General features: G+C 44.3%; 1 protein-coding gene across 2 annotated transcripts in view; it reads right to left on the bottom strand.

Moving 5' to 3' along the window:
* Window positions 1-1467: 1467 nt before the first annotated feature.
* The window catches only part of G2484-1 (protein), a 101312-nt gene continuing 79778 nt past the window's right edge, over window positions 1468-23001 (bottom strand). For both annotated transcript variants that reach the window (XM_086490686.1, XM_086490681.1), the window contains 9 exons: window positions 7419-7906; window positions 7269-7327; window positions 5022-7129; window positions 4805-4913; window positions 4533-4713; window positions 4386-4453; window positions 4173-4309; window positions 2920-4089; window positions 1468-2308 (listed from right to left, as the gene is read on the bottom strand). In XM_086490686.1, the coding sequence (XP_086346812.1) occupies window positions 2210-2308; window positions 2920-4089; window positions 4173-4309; window positions 4386-4453; window positions 4533-4713; window positions 4805-4913; window positions 5022-7129; window positions 7269-7327; window positions 7419-7906 (4419 nt within the window). In that variant the 3' untranslated portion in view covers window positions 1468-2209. The remainder of the gene's footprint in view (window positions 2309-2919; window positions 4090-4172; window positions 4310-4385; window positions 4454-4532; window positions 4714-4804; window positions 4914-5021; window positions 7130-7268; window positions 7328-7418; window positions 7907-23001) is intronic.

Genomic DNA, 23001 nt, shown 5'->3' on the forward strand with positions numbered 1-23001 from the left:
TGCGGAAGTCCACAAAGCTACAACAGATCCGTCTCCCATGTGATCTTCCCTCCTCAAAGAGAGAGAGAGAGAGAGAGAGAGAGAGAGAGAGAGAGAGAGAGAGAGATGAAATAAAATGTTATATTAACGTCTTCAAAAGGCCATAATGACCTATGAGACCCGAAAGTTACAAAGTGGTGGATCTGATACAAGTCAGAGTAACAAAATAACCTAACAACAGTACAAAACAAAGACATATACTAAACAAAATAACCTAACAACAGTACAAAACAAAACAGAGAGAGAGAGAGAGAGAGAGAGAGAGAGAGAGAGAGAGTGATTTGTTGAATAATAGTCTTATATTACATTTTATACTTCAATCCTATCACTGTCCTCTTGTAGAGACGGGCCATTTCAAATTTGAACTTGCTTGAACACAAAATCAAGAACGATTTCTAAGATTAATTATTCACTGTACTTCTAGGCAATATGAAGCTACCAAGAATTGAGCTTGAATAACAAAGGCAGAAAAATCATCATCTCATGGGAAGATTGGTTGCAGCCTTCTTGCATCAACCCCTTGGAGGATAAGACTGTTAAGACTGTTAAGACCTCCATCATTTTTGACAATGCATGAAATCAGCACTATTTGCAGTACTCAAGTTCTTGTAGAATCACAAACAGTAAAAATGCACAAGAGATTTTGGTGGCCAGCCATCAACAAGCACGTTACGTAGGAGCATATTGGAGTTGTGTCAGCCTGGAACCTGGATGTGGGACTGAGTAAGATTTCCTGTCATGCCTAGCAAGCCCCAATAGTAATTGTTGATCCCACAGCTTCAAAAATGGTTGCTTTCTCCCCAAATTTACGACATTTGGGAGCAACCGAATTTCGGCACCCATTTCAGATTCTGTCCACAAAAAATGTAATTCCATGCTCTCCTCTGTATTACAATTCCAAATATAAGCACAAACGAACGAAGAGCTACAAGGTGGCAAGGAAGCAAGCTTATGATTAATCATCAGAACCCAACGATCAGCGAATACAGACGTTCTAAGAAAACAAACTCATGATAATCACTCACAGCAATACAGAAGTTTAGTAAATGCCTACCATCCTTCCTAGTGTGCATAGAGAAATTCACAAGTTCCAAGCTATTAACCTACCTCACTTCTGTCTTTCACAGTACAACACTTAAAAGCACACATGAAATGTTCTGATCTAAACTCTTTCAACTTTCTTTATCTGGTGTGACAAACGAATTTAACTATTAAATTGGTTTGTGAGAAAATGGGAAGACAGATCACAAAAGTGTCGATACACTCAAGAGGTCCCATGCACACTCAGCTGGAAGCTCGAATAAGACTGAAGAGCGAGAGAAAAGCTTCAACTATTCCATGCATCAGTAGTGAAAACCAATTGAGCAGAAATGTGCTACGACAGGATTCACATGGCTATTGAAGAACAAAATTACAAGAGACCTAAGATATCAGAAATCTCAGTGTTGAACATATAGAGACGAGGTTAATCAGTATTATGAATCAACAAATTTCAAAGAACTAGCACCGATGGTTCTAGAATAATAAGACAATTGGATCAGAATCTTGCCAAAATCCTGCCCAATATCAAGAACCTACTCTTTGTTTGCTTCTATTCACAATAATAACGCATTAGTTACAACAACTTCAGTATACGACTGAAAACGCATCTGGGACATACAAATAGTAAGTCTTCAGATGGTAAAAACCACCCATTAGAATCATCATTCTGGTACCTTCATTCTAAAGCTCCTGTTTGTGGACTGCCATATCTCAAAAAGTTTGGTGAGGCAAGCTTCCCAGGACTAGGGACAATGCAAATCCTAAGCTTTTCCTTCATATTTACAACAAAGTACAGGAAAATGGAAGATCTTGCAACCCCTTCATACCCTTCTTGCAGAACAGGAGCCATGCGAACTTCCTCCTCAAAGAACGGGTGGTGGCCGCATAAATTCTATCCAACCATCAAATGTCACCTTCGTCAACTGCTAGAAATTTGCATCCCCATAGCCCCTTTCACGCTACCCAAGGGTGACCGAAACCTCTTGAGACACAAATACTCTTGATAGGGGCAGTCAACTCAAGATGAAATCTGCAGTCCTCCTATGACGACATTTGAGAGTAAACAATAAATTTCATGAGAAACAGCTGAAGCTTTGCCATCTTTGTTTCGATCTGCAGCATTTCTTTTCTATGGATGAGGAGGTGCCTTCGACCCTCCTCTGTTGCCTCTATCATGCGACGAGCTGTTTTTCCCAAGCTTAGGTGCCGTCTGAAGGCCTTCTAGAAGCTGCAGACAGAAGTCTGAAGTTACTAAAAAATTACTTTGTGGATTCTCAGTCAGTATGATGCAAAAATATTCAGCGAAAGCTAACTGGAGAGCAAAATGAAAACCGAGGTATTTATGATGCATTCACATAAGAAAAAGTGCTCTAGCACGTTGATAGCCCAGCATAAGTTTGAAAGCTCTAGAATCAACAACCAGCTTCCAAAATACCAGATATGTAAGTTACAGAGTGGTGGAGCTTAAGAAAATAATTGTTAAGTAATGCTCTTTGGCAAAGCTGTAAAATTTTAGTGTCTTAATGTATGCTCTCTTTCTAAGTCATTTCCCATTTGGCCACATATGTGCTTGAGGCAATGAACTTTGTAAAGAGTTGTGCATTCTCACATCTGTCAATGAATGTTCACATGCATATAGCCTGTAGTGCAGATGGGCCTACTTATGAAGTGGATGTGCACATGTATCAAACAGACTTGTAAAATAAACAACAGACTTGTAGCCTCTTCTCGCAAAACCTAAATGCCACCTAAGCGTCATCAACTGATTACAAACTGAATAGTGTCCCTTGCATGACTTTTCCTTATAAACAGGTAGCAATTCACAAATTAACATTATACCTTTGAAGTAGGTTGTATTTTCCTGCTTGTTCTCCTGGGCTCCCAGATTTCTGATGCTGGCTTTCCTACCTCTTTACTCTTCTCGGGCTCTTTGATAGGATGAGAAATTTCTTTCTCACCATTTTTGGCTGAATTAGCAGGTTGCTTTTTGCTCGACACCTCTGGCTTTTTCTCGCTCTCATGATTTGGCTGAGACTCACTGCCCCTGTGAGCAACTTCTTCATTGTCCTTGGAAGGTTGAGTTTCTTTCTTCTTGACAGATTGAGAAGTTGACTCCTTTCCGCTGGCTGGAACCGAAGATTGTACTGCACTATCCGTCACTTGTAATGAGGATTGCTTCTCTTTTCCCTTAGGTAAAACAGTAGACCCATCAGTCTCCTGTGCAGCATGAAAAGGTTCTCTCTTATTTGCATCATTTGGCTTCTCCTTACTTTGTGTTGCAAGAGGAGTCTCTTCACCAATTTCCTCACCAGCAATGGACAAAGTGTGTGCTTCAAAATGAGTAGCATCAGAGGGAAGAGCTTTATCGTCAGATTTGTCTTGAAATTTAAGCTGATTGTTTTCTGACGGCAAATTTCTTTTCTTGATAACTTTTCCTTCCTTGTTTTTGGACACTGACGGTAAACCCTCTTTGTTTGACGTGTTCTTTCGCACAAGAGTCTTGGTAGCCACAACAGTCTTCTCTTTTTTGTTCCTGATGCCAAAAGCTTTTACTTCCAAATTAGCATCTTTCTGAGGCCTTACTTTTGGGTGGTGAAGAGCTCGTTTCTTTGCCTTCGATGCATCTAATCTGCTTGAGCCAGATGATCCTGGAGCAAATACCAAAGCACCTTCGGTTTTATTGTTAGCAACCTTTGTATCAGCTGCACTTGTGCCTGATACTCCTCCAGCTGAACCAAAGTGCTTGCTAACTTCAATCAGCTTTCTTTTCTTTGTGGGCCTCGGAACCCCAAAGACAACCTTTGACCCTTGCTGCTTAGGTTTAGCTACACCTTCTGCAGTAAAACATTTGAAATCTGTAGGCAAGTTGACAGTACTGCTATCAAAGAGACTCGCTTCCTTCTGTACTGCAGAAGCTTCCGCAGCACTCCCTGGCACCGGCTTCTGCTTCATCGAACCACTTGATTGAGCTTTTTCAGTTTTCTGTCGCTTTGCAAGAGGGGTGTCACCCTGAAACATGCAAAAGTAACACCCATAATCAGTAACTATCCCTATCACAATACCCATTATACGTGAACGCCCCACTATATCACCTCATGTGGATCAGTCCTTGCCCTGGAGGATTCTTTCTTCCCCTGCTGGGCATCAGCCCAAAGGACCCAATGCCCATTACTCCACATCAGAGATGGTCTCAACTTTGATGTCTTCACTATCGATGTGTCGCCATCCCCTACATAAGACAGAGAATAAGCAAACTGTATTACCTTCCAATAAAGATCAAACAAGTGTCAGTGAGTCGAGCATACCAGGAAAAAAGACTTTGGCTTTGCTTTCACCGTCCTCGATTATTTCCTTAATCTCCCCTTCCCACCATCTGCACTCTCAAGTTACATATATAAGACTAATTGAAAGCTATGTGTGTGTAACTTACAACAACAGCAACCCTTGCATACCCATCTCGAATCCACGCATCAACTTGATCTCCCACAGACCACTTATGACTTCCCATAGCCTCCCTCCTCCTCTTTCTTGTGCCTTCAAAACCTACGTTTGTATTGGGATGGGCAAACCGTACCCTAGGAGCCTTTCCAGAGGAACCTTTGAGCTGAATCCATTCTTCGAGAGGGCTATACCCTGTTGCAGCATATAGACCCATAAAAAAACGTGCTGGTTCTCACATGCCAAAACGTCAGAAAACTACTCAGAACACCGGATTCATCCTTACCGTCATCTGCCAGCAGATCATCATAAAGAACGAAGACCTTTTCATCATCCACACTTTGAACTCTAGCAGAAAACCATACTCCACGAAGGCCCTTTTCGTCAGACATGACCTGAAAAAACATCAATTATATGGGTCCGGACTCGAGGATAAACAAGGTGGTCAACACTTAATATCTACACATGAAAATTATTTGCAACAAATAGCACAGTGATCTTGCCTCAACGAGAGAACCCGTCACAATCTTATTATCAGCAACTAGAACTTCTTGCTCAGGTCCACCTTCAGTTCTAGTTGTCAGCAAACCTTGTCTAGATGCTGGCACAGTCACTGCCATATGGTCAGTAGCCTTCTGTTTACTAAACTCCTTCAATAATCCTACCCCTAACTCTGTATTGATCCTTGCATCATTCTCTGGCCTGACAGCCATAACACTATCAGATGTCCAGTTGTCCAGCTGCACATCTCTTTGACTTGCAGCCTCCTTACCACTGGTAATCTTCAAGGGAAATTTCTTTTCCCTCTCTATGGACTTTGGTGTACCCGTTCTGCGCGGGGATCGTAGGGCCGTACTCTTTGGCTTGGTTTTAACTTTGTCCTCCAATCTATGAAGTCCTTGAGGACCAGCCTCCAGGAGCATATCCAAAGTGAAAGGCACAGAATCACCCATTGCCATAACAGATCCCACTTGAGTAATAGCATTTGCAGCAAGCTCAGCTGCCCTCACAACTGACTCAAAGTTTTCTGCTCTGACTGTAGCAGCAGAAACAGCTTCAAGCCTTTGCTTAGAAGCCACTTTTGCAGCAGCTAAAATGGAATTACAACTTTCCGGCATACCCCAAGCTTGAGAGGTTGTGTCAGCTTTATTTCCCAGTAGCCTAGAATCAACAGGTTCAGCAGCCTGCTTGCCAGCCTCCAGGACACCTTCACTAATTCTTTTTGCTTGAACAGCTGCCTGATAAGCAGCTTTTGCAGCTGCCGCTGCTGCCTTTGCCACTGAAGCTGCCGTTGCCACTGCAAAAGCTGAAGAGACCAGCTGTGATTCGATGTCTGCAATTAACCCAGCACTTTTTTGCGTTTTCAATTGACTCCATAGTGCCTCGCTCTCCTTCAATGCGGAAGCTGCGAATGATGCTGCTTCCTCTGCACTCACCTGAGCTTGTAACAAGTCTTTCGTTGAGTATTGCAAATTTACTGACTTCTCAAGAAAATTCTCAATCGAAGGGAGATCAGCACTTGGCATATTGGCTGAGCTTGGAGCTGAAACTTTCTTGGCATGCACAGCCACTAACGACGTCTCTTGGCTGGATTTTGGTAATTGTGTGTTTGCAACAACCACAGCAAGGGCTTCTGGAGCAGAGGGAGATGACAAATAGCCTGTGCTAGAAATTCCAAGGCAAGCCTGCCCTGTTTGCAAATGAGAGGTGTTGAATGTTGCTGGAGTGCCAACACCTGGAGTGATGCCAGTTAGATAAGCAGAATTCACATCTGCAGATGCACCATAACTTTCAGAGTGAGTCTTTTTCCTTTTGCGAGGCCGCAGCTCTGACAAAGGCTGCTTATTTTGCAATGGATCAACTATAGGTGTAGGTGTAACAGACATACCCCCTACGACTGGTGTAAAAAGTGTTGTACCGAATGAGCTGACAGGCATGACTGTTCCAGAAGAGGAAGGTGTGCTTCTTCTAGTGTCGGATGTTACATCAGAGTTAACAACAGTCTGGGCATGAGTAAACAAGGGTGGGGTGTTACTGTACACAGCAGCTTGAGTTTGTGGTATCCATGAACCAGGAACAGTAGCAAACCATTGAGGTGCCCCAGTTACAAAAGGCCCTAGAGGTGGTGTGGGAAAAAAAGTTTGAGGTGTCATTTGCTGAGAATCAGCACGTGGTTTGACAGGTTGAATAGTACTCTCATTAAGAGAGGATGAGACTGAGAGTGATGCTGTAGATGTCATAGACCCCGGAGGTGCCACTACAATTGTTTGACTACCCCTGCTGACAGAAATATCATGTGCAGCATCAATAGTTTTTGGACGAGAAGCCTGAGCTTTTGTACCAGAAGCTTCTGAGGCTCTTGCAGGTTGACCTGCGGCGCCCCTACCATCTATCATAGCATTGGTCATTCCAGAACTGCAGTTGGGTTTTGAACCAGCTTCGGCTGCTTTGGCTGTTGTCAACGGAGAATTTGACAATAGAGCAGTATTTGCATGAGAAGAATCTTTCAGAACATCACGGGAGTTTTTAACCTGAATCCTGTCAACAGCTGCCTGCCACTGCTTCTCCCAGACAGCTCTTTCTGATGCTTCAGTGTCCTTGCCTACTTGCCCTGCACCCATTTAAGAAGGTCAGCCACTTGTATGCAATAGGAAATACCTGTATATACATTCAGCTTGAGCTGCAGTCAATTAGGAATCATCTTTAATAGCATCCACTATTGTGCAGAAATGTGACGATAGGATACAAACCTCCAGTAGCAGTTGAAAAGGCAGCAACCATTAACGCCTCTTCTGGAGCCGCCCCCTGGCTGCATCGTCATTATGCTTTTGAATTAAATCAGGAGCTTTCCGGAACAGCAAACCACTACGACGAAGTAAACATGTAAAAGTCCTACTTACATGAGAGAACCATACACAAGAATCTGCGCACGCAATTGCACCTGCTGTGGCTCACTAAAAGGTTGGGAGGATGAAATCATGGGCACTGATGTCTCCAACCCATTAAAACCCGGTGAAGCATGATGCCTGGCAGTGACTGAGGAAACAGTTTTACCAATAAACGCAGGTGTAAGGCAACCCTCTTTAACTGCAGGGGAGGCCTCTACATTCTGAACCATGGGTGAGGACGCTTTTTTTCTTGCCAACGAATTCTTAGTGCTTGGTTTCTTGGGGCTTGCAAAGCCTTCCATACGTTCAGTACCCTTTTTCTGAGCCATACTTTTTGGGGTTCCTTTGCGCCTTCCGAGCCCTTCCGCTCCAGCATTCATTAGTTCTTGATCAGATCGAGCTTGAAGTGGACTTGCTCTAGCACTATCCTTTAACCTATTATTGCGACTGGAAGAATCCGCTTTCCTCTTTCCAGACTTCTCTTGAGAGGGACAGGGATCCTGTAGTTTTTACACCAAAAAACAAAAGCAAACTTAGAGAAAAAAAATCTCAGTACAAAGCTGAAATACAAATTACACAATTCCCAATATGTACTGAATAATCATCGACGACATAGAAACACTAGAGAGTTGAACCGGTATTGACTATAGAAGAGTATTTGACTGTCCAACTGTAAAAGACATATTCCGCCTATATATTTGTGTGGCGCTACCTGAATAAAAATGAGGCTCATTGCACCAAAAGAAGTCACATTCACCACAGCCAATGATAGAGAGGAAAACAGGTGCCCAAAGACTAGACGAAGCGTTGCCCACATACAACTTGGTCTATTAACCGGACAGTGAAGCTTCTTTGATTAGGGGAAGATTAGGAGACACAATGAGGATATCTACGTGCATGTAGCGGCTTCAAAGCTTGCCCTTGACACTCTTCCTTAGCCAAAGGATGATCTTGTTATAGCACATCCGTTGGACTACGGAGACACTGGCCAAGGAGTTTGAGATGACAAACCTCAGTTTACTTCAGAATTTCCTCGGTCTGGAGATTTGGGAGACAGAGGGGGGTATTTTTCTCTCTCAAAAGCCCTTTATCCAGGAATTGTTGAAGGCTTTTGGCATGACCAACTTAAACCTACCACTAATACTATGGATCCCAAATAGAAGTCTTCCCTGTATGACCTCTCAAATGTAGTTGATGCCTCGAAGTATCAGAAACTGGTCGGCTCTCCTCTTTGCTTTTGAACACCCGTTTTGACCTCAGTTTCCGTGACGGACTTCTAGGTTCCTTTACGCAAAAGCCCGCACAGTCACACCTTCAACAAGCTCTTCAGATCTTATGGTATTTGAAACAACCACGATCATTGGGCATTTGTATGTCGCTGGAGATTACTCTTCAAAGATGGAGTGATTCAGATTGGGGTGGAGACCCAAATTCACAACAATCGACCATAGGTTACACCCTTTCGTTTGGTGCAAGAGCGATTCCATGGGGGATAAAGAAGCAATTCATTATTGCCCCACAGAGGCCGAGTATCATCCAGCTCGTAGTGCTACATATGAGTCCGTTTAATTTCGCAGGTTCATCTGATAACCCTACTAATATCTTCACCAAACCTCTTCCACGCGCGACTTTATCCCTTCATGCCAGCTCCCTTTAATTGATTTCCCATCCAAAAACTGAGAGGGGATGTTAAGAGTTTCAACTCCTATCCTATGATGGCTTCCTATTTTCGAGAAGTAGACTAGGGAGTGAGGGTTGTTTTGTGGTTGTGACTAGCCGTATGCAGAAAGACGTACCTTCGCGGTCGCATATCCCGTGTGGGACCCGGTAGGCTCGCATGAGGTGGGGATCCCTATTCCTAGGTGTCTAACGAGTTAAAGTCTATCTTCTACAATCTTCAGGTATGTGTGACTTTATGAGTATGTGGCATAAGTCAGCTACATGGCATGATAAGATGTCTCACTTATTGGCTGAGGTCACTTTGTAGAGAGCACAGCCCACTTATGGGGATGAATGAGTTTCTAGGTATCGGGTACACCTATATAGGGAAACCACCCCCCCCCCCCCAAGGATCGTACTCTCCTATTCAATTGTATATAGCATAGATCTGTCAACCTTGTGGGCAATCACCACACTCTAGCATTTTTTCTCTTGATGTCTCCTCTCTCGATCATTTTCTCTCGTTGCGCACATCAAAAAAGAACTACCAATTCTAGGGCCTCAGGTGCGCCCAAACATGGGCGAGAGCACCTCAAGGAGACCCTAGAAAAAAAATACCCTAAAGCCCTAGTGATTGGGAAATCGGCCTTCAATAAGGGGTAGACAGTAGCCTCAACTTTCAGGCTCATAAAAATTACGCACATCAGTGGGAGTACAGGAACGAGATGGGGTCCTTAGTACAATGATCCTAGGGCCGGAATTCTTTTTAATAAGGCCCTAGAATAAGCTAATTAAGTTGTGTTAAATTATTTGTGCCAGGACGAAATGTTCGGACAAGTGCGAACAGGTGGTGTAGAAGTAGTGTCCGATACGGCATTGCGCCGAGGAGCAGCTAAAGTTTTCTTAAGTAGCATTCATGTGTGCACTTGTGATTTAATTTGCACATTTCATTATTAGCCTAGGAACTTTCAAAAGTTAAAAGTTGAATGGTTTTTAGGTAATTAAGTGTGCCACTTGGCACACTTACCTATGCAAAAGTGACTCTCTCTCTTGCTCTCACCCTCCCTCATCCTCTAGCGCCCCCTCTCTAGCTGGCTATATGAGAGTAGCCTCTCCCCCTCTTATGAGTTCGGCAGTGCACACCCCCCCCCCTCCCCCCCCCCCCCCCCCAAAATAAGAGCGTACTCTACGCGATGGAGTCCTCCATTGAAGCTTGAGAGCAGCCCCTTGCGACATATGTGGTAGTCTCGTGCTCCCATTGTCTAGAACAAGGGCTCTCACAGTCATAGCCACCTTTGTGGGAGGCAAAGAAGGCTTTGTTGCAACATTGCCCTGGGCTGAAAAACTGTTTACCCTGGGACCCTTTCTTGTGGCTATTAAATCCATCGGAATCTCCCTTCGACAGATTGCTGGTCACTCTAGCATTCTCAATCAACTGGAACATATTCATGACAGTAGTCTTTGTGCAGTAGTCCCTGATCTTCTTGGGCAATCATCAACAGTACTTCTCAATCTGTTTTGACAATGGCACAAACCTGTAAAAGAGGTGACTGGCAACAATGCGGCCCAAAACTGTTTATTGTACTCTTCCATATTCGCACACTGTTTAGCATTCAACTCGTGCCATTCTGTCATCACATCCACTTCAAAAGTGTTTGTCAGCCATGGAGGCCCAAAAAGCTGTTTGAATTGGACCCACGTTGTTGGGGCTTGTTTGTGATTCAACAATGCGGTCCACCATTGAAGCGCATTCCCTTTCAAGAAAGTGGCAGCCTTGCATATCTTCGAAGACTCTGTGAAGTTTCCTCCAGCATAAGCTGCATCAAACTATTGTATGAAGGTCAAAGCCTTCAGTTGATCTTCAGTTCCTCGGAAAGTTTCAAACTTCACTCCATGCCAACCTTCATACAGCCACATTGTCATAAACAAGTGCTGGCAAAAGTGGTGCTCCATGATTGTCCATTCCAACACTCGCATCACCAGTTTTACCTGTCATATCTCCATTTTGGGCGTATGGCTGCGAAAAACCAGCCATACCAAATTGTGTTCCTGTCACAAGACGGGCACCACGTGCCAATAGAAAAGAACAGACTGAACAGACTTTTAGCACTTCAATAACAATTGAATTGAGAGAGAGAGAGAGAGAGAGAGAGATGACACGCGACACAGTGGCGGAATTCCACCCCAGAGAGTATTGGCCCCAAACCTTGGCACCCCTTTCGATATTTCTTTATATTGCATCAACATAGTACAAGCCGATACTCTAGACTTTGCACCTTCTCCAGGAAGCATGCGAGAGAATGAGCCCTAACCTCATATTTAAAGGCCCTTGGCCTAAAAAGCAGTTACAGTGAAAAGCATTCAAAACTCAAAAGCTTCTCGTCCAAAAGCAATGCCAAAAAGCTGCCAGCGTAAAAAGCGAAAATCCGTACAATCCTGCCACGTCAGCACTGCCAACGTAAAACGCGGAAATCCGTACAGTTCTGCCACGTCAACAGTCAGCAGTCAGTGGAATTTCCGGAACCGTACAGCTACCACGTCATCTGGTTTTGTCGCAAGCCTTTGTGGGTCCTGCTTTATTTTAATTCCTTGATGTCTCTTGGGGCCCTATCGGACGGGGTCCCCATAAGTTGGTAGAACTTCTTCTTCTGTTACTTGTTCTTCTTAGGGTTTAGGCCCCTCGGTCGGCATCTGCAAGTTGGCTCCATTCTTCAAGACTTTAACACGTCAGCAGTTTGTGACAGTTCCAGGCACTCTAAATTGACCATAGGCACCGTGAAAACCTAGTTGGACACCCATGTTCGCATACATAGGGTTACCCATGCCTGTTTGCATTGTCCCGAACACATTCCCTGACATATAACCTGTGGAAGGTCCAGCCATAGCTTGAAACACTAAACCACCTCCAAAGTGACCAGGATAAGTAATAGGTAATGGAAGGGTCTGACGCATAGCCTATTCATTACTCCCTTGACCATTCACAAACGGTTCCTGTCCAGCTCAACCCCTCCCCTCGCACTGCGCGCAGCCCCCAAACCCCCCCCCCCCCCCCCCCCCCCCCCCCCCAAAATCCCTTGCTCGAGTGCGTCTTGGACCTTCAACAGCTTCATCGGCTTTTGACCCCACTCATGAGATCTTGACTCAGAGAACCCAACAGACCTATCAAAATGAAAGTAGAAAGAGAAAGAGTTCCCATGACAAAGAAAAGAAAGATACACGTCACCGACTGACTCTTAGAGAAAGGGCTACCTATCTCAAAGAGGGAAAGTGTTTTGGTTGCGGGGAATTTGGACAAATCTCCGCAAAGTGACCCAAAAAGGCACAGCAAGAACAGACTGAAGACAGGCCAAAGAGTTCTAGAGCAGCAGAGGAACGTGGCAGAAAAGGCAGATGAAAACAGAATTGGTACCACATTGCGTGGGGCCCGCATTTTCTTTGATGGAGGAGCCAAGGCCAACTTCTTTTCACTTGAATTGGCGGCTCGACTTGGAATTACGCCCGACACGCTGAGGCCACGGGCGGAGGCAGTTCTAGCGGCACCCGGATGGGATGTTGCCATTACACCGATCATTGGCAAACTTCACTTGCAATGTCAAGGGTACTTACGACAAGGACTGCTACCTAATGCCCTTAGGAAGGTTGTGACGTCCTCCTCGAAATCCCTTGGTACCACAGGAACAACGCCGTGGTTGACTATCGGGCTAAGAAAGCGATTTTGACAAATGAAGGGCAAAGAGATTGTACTTGATGAAATTCAGTTTCTTTACTCGATTTTCTGCAGAGAACTGAATGATGATTGAAGGTCGAATATGTTTTGACCTTGATAAAGAACGCCACGATTTTCTCCACACTCATGCCGATTGCTTTTCTAAGGGGCCTGCCAGGCGAGTTGCCACCATCACATCCTGAGGATCACACTATCGATCTGATACATGGAAGCACGCCACGGAACCCGCCACCTTACCGTGTGAGCCGAGCCCAGAATGAAGAGATTATGAACCAAGTGAAAGACCTTTTGGAAAAGCGTCTTATCCAGTCGAGTACTTCATCCTACTGCTCTCCAATGATGTTGGTTTTAAAGAAAGACGGATCTTGGAGAATGTGCATTGATTATAGAGCTCTCAATAAAATCACCATCAAGAACAGATTTCCGATTCCGAGGATCGATAATATTCTTGACTGACTACAGGGATCCTCTTGTTTCAGCAAGATTCATTTGAAAAGCGGATATCACCAGGTCAGAATCGCGCCGAGAGATGCTACCTTTCGGATGAGCTTCGGTTTTATATGAATTTTATGCTCCAACAACTTTCAACCGAATGATGGATAGGATTTTCAGAGAGTACAGATCTTTTGTTGACACTTTCTATGATGACATTATAGTCTTCTCCAAGGATGAGGCAAAACATACACACCATCTGCTACAGGTCTTTCAGGCATTGCGAGATCACAAGTTAGTAATCAATGCCAAGAAGAGTGACTTTTTCTTGCCGGAGATACACTTTTTGGGACACATCGTCTCAGCAGCAGGAGTACAGATGAACCCCGCCAAGATTGAGACGATACGTGATTGGCCGATTTGAAGAATGTCCATGAAGTTAGAAGCTTCTTGGGCTTATGTTCTTACTACCGGTGGTTCATTAGAAAATTTGCAGAGGTTGCTTTCCCTTTGCATATCTTGACAAAGAAAGGAGTCCCGTTCTCGTGGGGACTCACAGAGGTGACTGCCTTTTAGAATTTGAAAGAGAAATTGACTACGGGACCAATTTTGACTTTGCCGGATTTGCAAAAGTCATTCGAAGTATATTGTGATGCTTGTGGTCGTAGTCTGGGTGGGGTCTTAATGCAAGAAGGCCATGTCATTGCCTATGAGGGCCGATTGTTTTCAAGGCCGGAATTGACAGCACAGATTTATGAGAAAGAGCTTTTGGCGGTTATCCATGCTCTTACTCAATGGCGACATTACCTACTCAGAGCCGATTTTACGGTATTCACTGATCATCAGAGTTTAAGCTACTTCTTGTCACAGAAGCAGCTTTTGGAGAAGCAGATGCAGTGGGCTAACATCTTGCCACAGACCCAAATTTTTCAGATGTATTCAGTCGAATACAGAATGTGGAGGTAGTAGCGGGATATTCCATACGAGATGGCTACTTGATGAAGAAAAACGATACTGTGCGTTACACAGCCGTTGAGGGAAAAGGTTCTAACCGAATGCCACTGTCCACCATTTACGGGTGGAGCGTAAATGGTGGACAGTGGAGCGTTACTTCTTTTGGCCGAGACTCAAGAAGGATGTAGACGATTTTGTACGCAGTTGCTTGGTATGCCAGAAGGTCAAGTTTGACAAGCATAATGCACATGGATAGTTACAGCCGTTACCAATACCCACCCGCCCCTAGGAAAGTATTGCAATGAATTTCATTTTTGAAATCCCGAAGACACAGAATGGGTATCTAGCAAGCAAGCTCATTTCATTTACTGAAGAAAACAATTTTAGCAAGATTGTTCATTGCCCAGATATTCACATTACATGGCATGCCTAAGACAATAGTCTCTGACAGAGATCCCTGATTCACGAGTTTCTTTTGGAAGGCTATTTGGGAGAACATTGGCTGCAGTTCTCATCATCTTTCCACCCGCAGCAGATGGGAAATCTGAGATTGCAAATTCAGTCGTACTGGATTTATTGAAGTCTTACATTTATGATCAGAAGACTCAATGAGAAAAGTTTTTGCCCTTGGTGAAATTTGCCTACAATAACACGATCCACTCTTCGACGGGAAAGGGGCCATTTGGAATTATTGAAGGTGCTACGAAGGTTCCACCCTTCCTAAGCACGAAAGATAAGATTTTTGAAGCCCATCAGTACACCAGCGACTTGGACATTGCTTTTGTCAAGGTCCGGGAGGCTTTAGCCACATCTCAAGAAAGACACAAGAAGGCAACAGATCGACACCATCGCAATTTGAAATTAAAGGAAGACGATTGGGTGCTCTTACGATTTGAGAAGGCACGCCTGAGAAAGAAAAAGGGATAGGAGCGGCTTTATCCAAAGCTTAGCATGAGATACTATGAACCTTTCTAGATAAAAGAAAAGATAAATGATGTCCCCTTTAGACTGAAGCTGCCCGATACTTGGAGAATTCACAATGCTTTTCATGTGAGTCTCCTGAAGCCTTTGAAAGGCGATGTGCCCGATGATGGGGAGTCAGATGAGCGACCCGAAGTGGAGGAAAGCGAGGACATCACATGACAAATCACATTCAAATTCATTCTTAATCTCAGACCGTGATTAATCGGCAATGTATTTAGCAATCGCATCTAGATCTAGTCGAAACCTCACAGATGTCCGATAAACTAATCCATTATTGCAATCATGTCTATAGAGATTTATGAGACCGAAATCTTGCAGTCATTTCGTCTATCAGTCACTCAAACAAGTCAAATGCAAATCAATCAGTATCATTTTCGAGAATTCCAATTCATAAAGTCATACAGCAGAATACTATCAGCCCAACAGTATCCCTGAAACCCAAAGGAACATCAGTGACTCTTTATCAAAAATCGGGGTAATTTGTTGACAAAGGAGCGGAGTGACTCCCCTCTTCTGCATGCCCGCTGCACTAGGTTTACCCATGCTGAAATCGGAGTTCTATCCGAGTAGACTATGCTAAACCGAATGCTTCAAGGTAAAGTTTCACAATCTGAGGAGTATTTGCTAGGTCCTCCTCCTCCATCCACTTCGATCCAATGCAGGATAGTTCTTCAATTTAACCAAGAACCGCCCGATCACTTTACCTTTAATCTTTCTAACTTTATGTGCCAATATCTATCCAGGAACAAGGATCTCCTCGTTTTCTTCCACTTTGGGTTGCTCATCAAGCTCCCCATCTTCGGGCACATCACCTTTAAAAGGTTTCAAGAGACTCACATGAAATGCATCCTCCAAGTGTTACACAGCTTCAATCGGAAGGAGACATCATTGATCTTTTTCGAGACCTAGAAACGTCCGTAGTATCGCATACTAAGCTTTGGAATAAGCCTCTCCTTTCCCTTCTCTTTCTCAGGCATGCCTTCTCAAAACATACGAGCATACGAGCACCCAATCATCCTCCTTCAATTTCAAATCGCGACGATGGCCATCTGCTGCCTTTTTCTATCTTTCCTGAGATTTCTGCAAAGCCTCGCGGACCTTGGCAAAAGCCATGTCCAAGTCGCGCGTGTACTCAGCAGCTTCAAAAATCTTATCTTTCGTGCTTAGGAAGAGTGGAACCTTTGCAGCACCTTCAATAATCTCAAATGGCGCCTTCCCCGTCGAAGAGTGTATCGTAGGCAATGAGATGGCCTACGAGAGCATGGATAACCGCCAAAAGATCTTTTGAACAATCGGCTCTCGTATGCAATGAGATGGCCTTCTTGCATTAAGACCGCACCCAGACTACGACCACAAGCATCACAATATACTTCAAATGACTTCTGCAAGTCCGGCAAAGTCAAAACTGGTACCGTAGTCAATTTCTCTTTCAAAGTCCTAAAGGCAGTCACCTCTGTGGGTCCCCATGAGAAAGGGACTCCTTTCTGTGTCAAAATATGCAAAGGGAAAGCAACCTCTGAAAACTTTCTAATGAACCGCCTGTAGTACGAACACAATCCCAAGAAGCTTCTAACTTTATGGACATTCTTCAAATCAAGCCAATCACGGATAGTCTCCATCTTGGCCGGATCCATCTCCACTCATTGTGTCCCAAAAAGTGTATCTTTGGTACGAAAAATTCGCTTTTCTTTGCATTAATCACCAACTTGTGATCTCGTAATGCTTGAAAGACTTGAAGCAGATGTACTCTATGTTCCACCTCATCCTTGCAGAAAACAATGATGTCGTCAAAGAAAGTACCAACAAATAGTCTGTACTCTTGAAAAATCATGTCCATCGTCCGGTTAAATGTCGCAGGAGCATTGGTTAGGCCAAAAGGCATCACCAAAAACTCAAATAACCCAAAAGTCATCCGAAAGGCTATCTTGTAGACATCTCTCAGCGTGATTCGGATCTGATGACTTTTCAAGTCGATCCTGCTGAAGCGCGAGGATCCCTGAAGTCGGTCAAGTATATCATCAATTCTAGGAATCGGAAATTTGTTCTTGATGGTGATTTTGTTGACAGCTCTATAATCGATGCACATTCTCCAAGATCCATCTTTCTTCAAAACCAACAACACTGGAGAGCAATATGGTGAAGTAATAGGATGGACAAGACCCTTTTCCAAGAGGTCTTTCACTTGGTTCATAATCTCTTCGTTCTAGGCTTGGCTCACACTATAAGGTGGCCGATTCGGTGGTGTGCTTCCAGGTATTAGATCAATGGTATGATCTTCAGGACGAGCGGGTGATAACTCACCTGGCAGGCCCTCTGAGAAGCAATCGGCATGAGAGTGGAGAAAATCTTGGCGTTCTTTATCAAGTTCATACATATTTGTCCTATCCTCATCATTCAACTCTTTCAAAAAGATCGAGTAAACAAACAGACTCGATTTCATTAATTTTGAAATGGCAGAAGCCAATACAATAGGGACAGACTCGCCCTTAAGTTTTACATGGAGTACAATGATTCTGCCCTTCTCTGTAGTCAAAGTCGCTTTCCTTGCCCGATAGTCGACCACGGCGTTGTTCTAGTGATACCAGGGAATTCCCAAGAGAACATCACAAACTTCAAAAGGCATTATGTAGAAGTCCTCATGCCCCAAATACCCCTGACAATGCAACCGAAGTTTGCCAATGACACGTGTAATGGCTACGTCCCTGCCGGTGCCGCTAGAACTGCCTCTGCAAGTGGTCCCATCCGATCAGGAGTGATCTCGAGCCGCGTCGCCAATTCTGGTGAAATAAAGTTAGCCTTGGCTCCTCCATCATAGAAGATCAAGGCTTCTTGGTCATTCGCTTTGCCCCAAGCTCGACAAAGTTCTATACTCTCGTCCATCGTGATGGGATCAGTACCTAGTGCCCACGCCATCTGGAACCAGTCCTGTTTTCATCTTGCCTTTTCGCCCACGTTCCTCAGCTACTCTCGAACTCTCAGGCCTCTCATTGTCCTTGTCGTTCTGTTCTTTCTGTGCCTTTTTAGGGGAATTCGCGGAGATATGCCGAGTTTCCCCTAATCCAAAGCACTTCCCCTCCTTGATGTAGAGAGCTCTCTCTTGAGGAGTGAGCTTGGGTCATGCATCCTGTTCTTTCTTTTCTGGGTTACTCTTCCTCTTTCTACTTCATTTTTCGAAGTCTGTTCTGTCCTTTGCGTCATGACCTCATCTGTGGGGTAGGTCAAACTGCCTGAATGAATGGCAAAACCCCGTTTCGCATGACTTATCAACTCTTGAATGGAAGCTGACTTTTGTTCTAAGCAGTGATCTCGCATCTCTGTAGGTAAACCACTCAATCTGTTCTTTGAATGAGATCTTCTTAAATAAAGAGGCGGGTAGAAAAGAGCTCCAGAATCTCTCGCAATAAGCGTCCACAGTATCCTTCTTGGTCATCCGAAGATGGTTCCAAGCAGTTCGTATCTCGCGTTCATACTCTCGAGTCACCCAAGAAGAAATAAAATTCCTTTTGAATTTCAGCCATTTAACTGGCGCTGTCTTGCTTAATAGAAGCGTGGACCACCCAACTTCGAGCATTCCCCTTGAAGTAAGAGGCAGTTCTCCAAATCTTGGAGTGCTCTGAATATCGCCCTCCAAAGAAAGCTATGTCAAGCTGCTGTATAAAAGACAAAGAAGCATCTCTATAACCAAAAAACGTGTCAAATTTAATTGATTGTCCACCTTTCTTAAACTCTCGGACTTTCTTGCTTTTATCTTCAAGAAAGTCATATTGGTTGGCTTTATAAAAATTCTTCTTCTTTGCGTAAAAGCTGCTATCATCAGAGTCCGAACTCTCTGAAGACGAGTCCTCTGTAGAACTCTCAACCACGGGGCAGAGATTTAGGCTTCTTTGCCTTTTTCTTGCCCTTTCCGAAGCGTTGCTTTTTGCTTCGCTTTTTGCCTTTTTTGTCTTCTTCGCTCAAGTCAGAAGAGCTAGAAGAACTGTCAGAAGAAGAAGAAGAACTGGGTACTCCTTCAAATCGAACACGCTTCTTCTGCTTTCTTGCCGATTCAAAAGTAGACTGACGACCCAAATAACCCGGGAAGTCAACGCCTTTCTTCTACTTTTTGCCGTGCTTTTTAGCTTTGTTCTGCGCGTCAAAAAGCTGAGCAATTCGTGCATCAACCACCTCTTCTAATTCTTGCTCTGTGTACATCCTGGGAGTAAAAGGTTTCTTGAGAGCCAGTTTGAGGGGTGGTTCTGTGGTCTGCCGCCACTATGACTGCACCTCATCGAAAGAGGTCTGGCTCATATATTTTGCCAATTTTGGGTCCTTCACGAAATTAAGCATCATCTTTGTTGCATCGCCGATCAATCGTCGACACTCCATCTCTTCGAGCTCCGCCTAAGTAGGCCAAGGTGGGCAGTACTCCTCGCGTGAATTCTCGTTGTGATCTCTTTCCGCATCTCCGGATGCAGAGGAAGTCGACTGATCTCTGCCTAAAGCCATAAGTGCCGCGTAAAAAGGATCGGATTTCCCGTAGAAGAGAAATCGGCCGTGCTCTGATACCACTGTAACAGACTTGGACACTCCAAGTCGAGAATCTACCGCAACACCACAAGAATTCACTCCAAAACAGTTCACAGTTCACACTTGATTCGACACTGGCCCGGCGGAGTTCCGTGCCTAGAGATATTGGCCCCAAAGACTGGCATCCCTTTCGGTATTTCTTTTTTGTATTAATCTGCAACTCAAAGTACAAGCGAGTAGTCGGGACTCACTCTCAAACTCTGCGTCCAGATGCTCTGAGAAGTGAGAGCCCAAACTACCAATTTAATGAGTTTTCAAGGGATGCTAAACCAAAAGCTTCAAAATCAAAAGCTGTAAAAATAAAGCATGCTCAATATTTTCTCTCACAAGCTTCCTCTTTACTAAATAAAGCAAAAGCTCTTTCTTTCTTCTCTTGCGTAGAAAAAGCAAAACAAAAACCAGCCGCCTGCTTTTCCTGTTGCCGCAAAACACGGACGTCCGTACAGCCAACCACGTATTTGCCAATGCGTGAAATGCGCCGCAAATTCTGACAGCCAACCACGTCAGCCAGACTTTCCCGGGGGTCCATTGCCAAAGGGAAGTGTACTGGGCAACCACGTCACCAGTTTGTGACAGTTCCAATCTGGATGAAAGGAGAAGCCAACTCCTTGTTCAAAAGAGCCGAAAAAAGAAGCCGACTTCTTGATCAAAAGAGCCGAAAGAAGAAGCCAACTCCTTAACCAAAAAAAAAAAAAAACAAAACAAATTGATTGTCCCTCGGAATGACCCTCGGAAAAAAAAAAATTGAGTCGTTTTGCAGATATGTTGTAATCGCGGGGGACGATTACTCTCTTTCAGGAAGGAGGGATGTCACAAACTGCTGACGTGTCAAGTCAGTGAAGAACATAGCAAACCTTCAGATCACGGCCGAGGGAACTTATGGGGCCCCGTCCGATGGGGCCCAAGTGACACAAAGGATTAAAATAAAGCAGGACCCACACACACAAGAAGGACTTGCGTGGCAGCTTTACGGAAAATCCGGAAACTGCCACGTTATGATGACATGGCAGACTGTATGGATTTTCGTGTTTTAAGATGACTATTAACGTGGCAGTTGTAGGGAATTCCCTGATTTATGCTGGCAGCTTTTTGCCATTGCTTTTGGACCATAAGCTTTTCGGTTTGAAGGCTTTTCAGGTAAACTGCTTTTGGGGGCCCAAGACCTTTAAATATGAGGCCATGGGCTCATTCTTTGGCATGCTTCCTGGAGAAGGTGCAGAGTCTGGAGTACCGGCTTGTACTGTGTTAATGCAATATAAAGAAATACCAAAAAGGGTGCCAAGGTTTGGGGCCAATACTCTCCGGGGTGGAATTCCGCCACTCCGTGTCGCGTGTCGTCTCTCTCTCTCAATTCAATTGTTAATGAAGTGCCCAATGTCTATTTAGTCTATTATTTTCTATTGGCACGTGGTGCCCGTCTTGTGACACAACACGTTTTGCGAGACTGTCCGTACAATCTGCCATGTCAGCATGTCAGCGCGTTTTGCGGGCGTCCCTACAACTGCCACATCATCAACAGTTTACGTAAATTTTTGTGTGTGTATGTGTGTGAGGGTCCTACTTTATTTAATCTCTTTAGGTCCCTTGGCCCCCATCACACAAGGTCCCATAATTTGATGGGAACTCTTCTTTAAAAATAGGCCACTCGGCAAGACTCTACAACTTTCGTTGCTGCTTCTTCTTCTGTTGCTTCTTCAATTAGAGTTTAGGCCCCTCGGCCGAGATCTGCAAGTTGGCTCCATTCTTTAGTGACTTGATACATCAATAGTTTGTGACATCCCCCCTTCTTGAAACAATGTAATCGTCCGCAATTACAACATAACTATAAAACAACTCAAGTATACTCAAAAATATCCGAGGGACAATCCGTTTTCTCACTCCAGATTGGAGCTCTAGATTGGAGCTCTTGATATCCTGGGTCATTGGTTTCCCAAAAAAAATCTCAAAAATATCCGAGGGTTATTCTGAGGGTCATTCCAAGGGACAATCAATTTTCTCATTCGAGATTGGAGCTCTTGATATCCTGGGTCGTTGGTTTCCCAAAAAAATCTCATGCAATAAGGAGTCTCATTCCAGATCGGAGCTCTTAATATCTTGGGCCGATGGCTTTCCAGAAAAATTTCATCCAATAAGGAATATTCAGTGGTTGGCACATCACAATGCAGCACAAATGCTCACATATGCATATTACAAGACATAGAGACATGAAGCCGCCGATAAACACTCCACTCGCAAATAACCATCTTGGTCCGGGCCATGAGTTGTTCAACGACTCCCTCATCACTCCTCCCACAAATAACCTAAAAAGGCTCGGGTCATGAGATATAGAGGCCTTTTACAACCAAACACCCCCCACATGTTCCCCGCATCCAACGCACTTCCCCTCCCTGATGAAGCGAGCTCTCTCCTCAGGAGTAAGCTTGGGTCGTGCATCCTTCTTTTCTGGGTTGCTCTTTCTCTTTCTACTTTCATTCGCTGAAGTCTGTTCGGCTCGTTGTGTCATGACCTCATCGGCGGGGTAGGTCAGACTGCCAGAGTGAATGGCAAAGCCCCGTTTCGCATGACTCATCAACTCCTAAATAGAAGCTGACTTGTGTTCCAAGCAGTGATCTCGGATCTCTTTAGGTAGACCCAAGGTAAGCCGCTCAATCTGTTCTCTTAACAAGATCTTCTTGAATGAAGAGGCAGGTAGAAAAGAGCTGTAAAATCTCTCGCAATAAGCGTCCACTGTATCTCTCTTGGTCATCCGAAGATGGTTCCAAGCAGCTCGTATATCGTGTTCATACTCTTGCGTCAGCCAAGAAGAAATAAAAAGCTTAAATTTCAGCCATTTAACTGGCGCAGACTTGTTTAAAAGAAGCGTGGACCACCAAGTTCGAGCATTCCCCTTAAAATAAGAGGCAGCTCTCCGAATCTTGGAGTGCTCTAAGTAGCGTCCTCCCGCAAAAGCGATGTCAAACTGCTGTACAAAAGACAAAGCCTTCGAAGCATCTTTATATCCTGAAAAAGTGTCGAATTTGATCGATTGTCCACCTTCCTTAAACTCTCGGACTTTCTTGCTTTTATCTTCCATCAGTATGCCTCTGGTGTAAAGCAACAAGCTCTGATGTGGTAGTAACTCCTCCGGACTCCAGTGGTAGCTCTAAAGAAGTCTGTGGTCTATCTCTAAGACTAGCTAATCTTTCCTCTCATCAAGCTCTCTCTGTGTCTGCGCAGCTCGAGCAAAAACAAACCCAGGCATCTTTGATCCTCGTACCGCATGACTCTAGAGAA

The sequence above is a fragment of the Adiantum capillus-veneris genome, chromosome 2, assembly GCF_014529385.1.
Source record: "Adiantum capillus-veneris isolate H3 chromosome 2, ASM1452938v2, whole genome shotgun sequence".
Classification (NCBI taxonomy): domain Eukaryota; kingdom Viridiplantae; phylum Streptophyta; class Polypodiopsida; order Polypodiales; family Pteridaceae; genus Adiantum; species Adiantum capillus-veneris.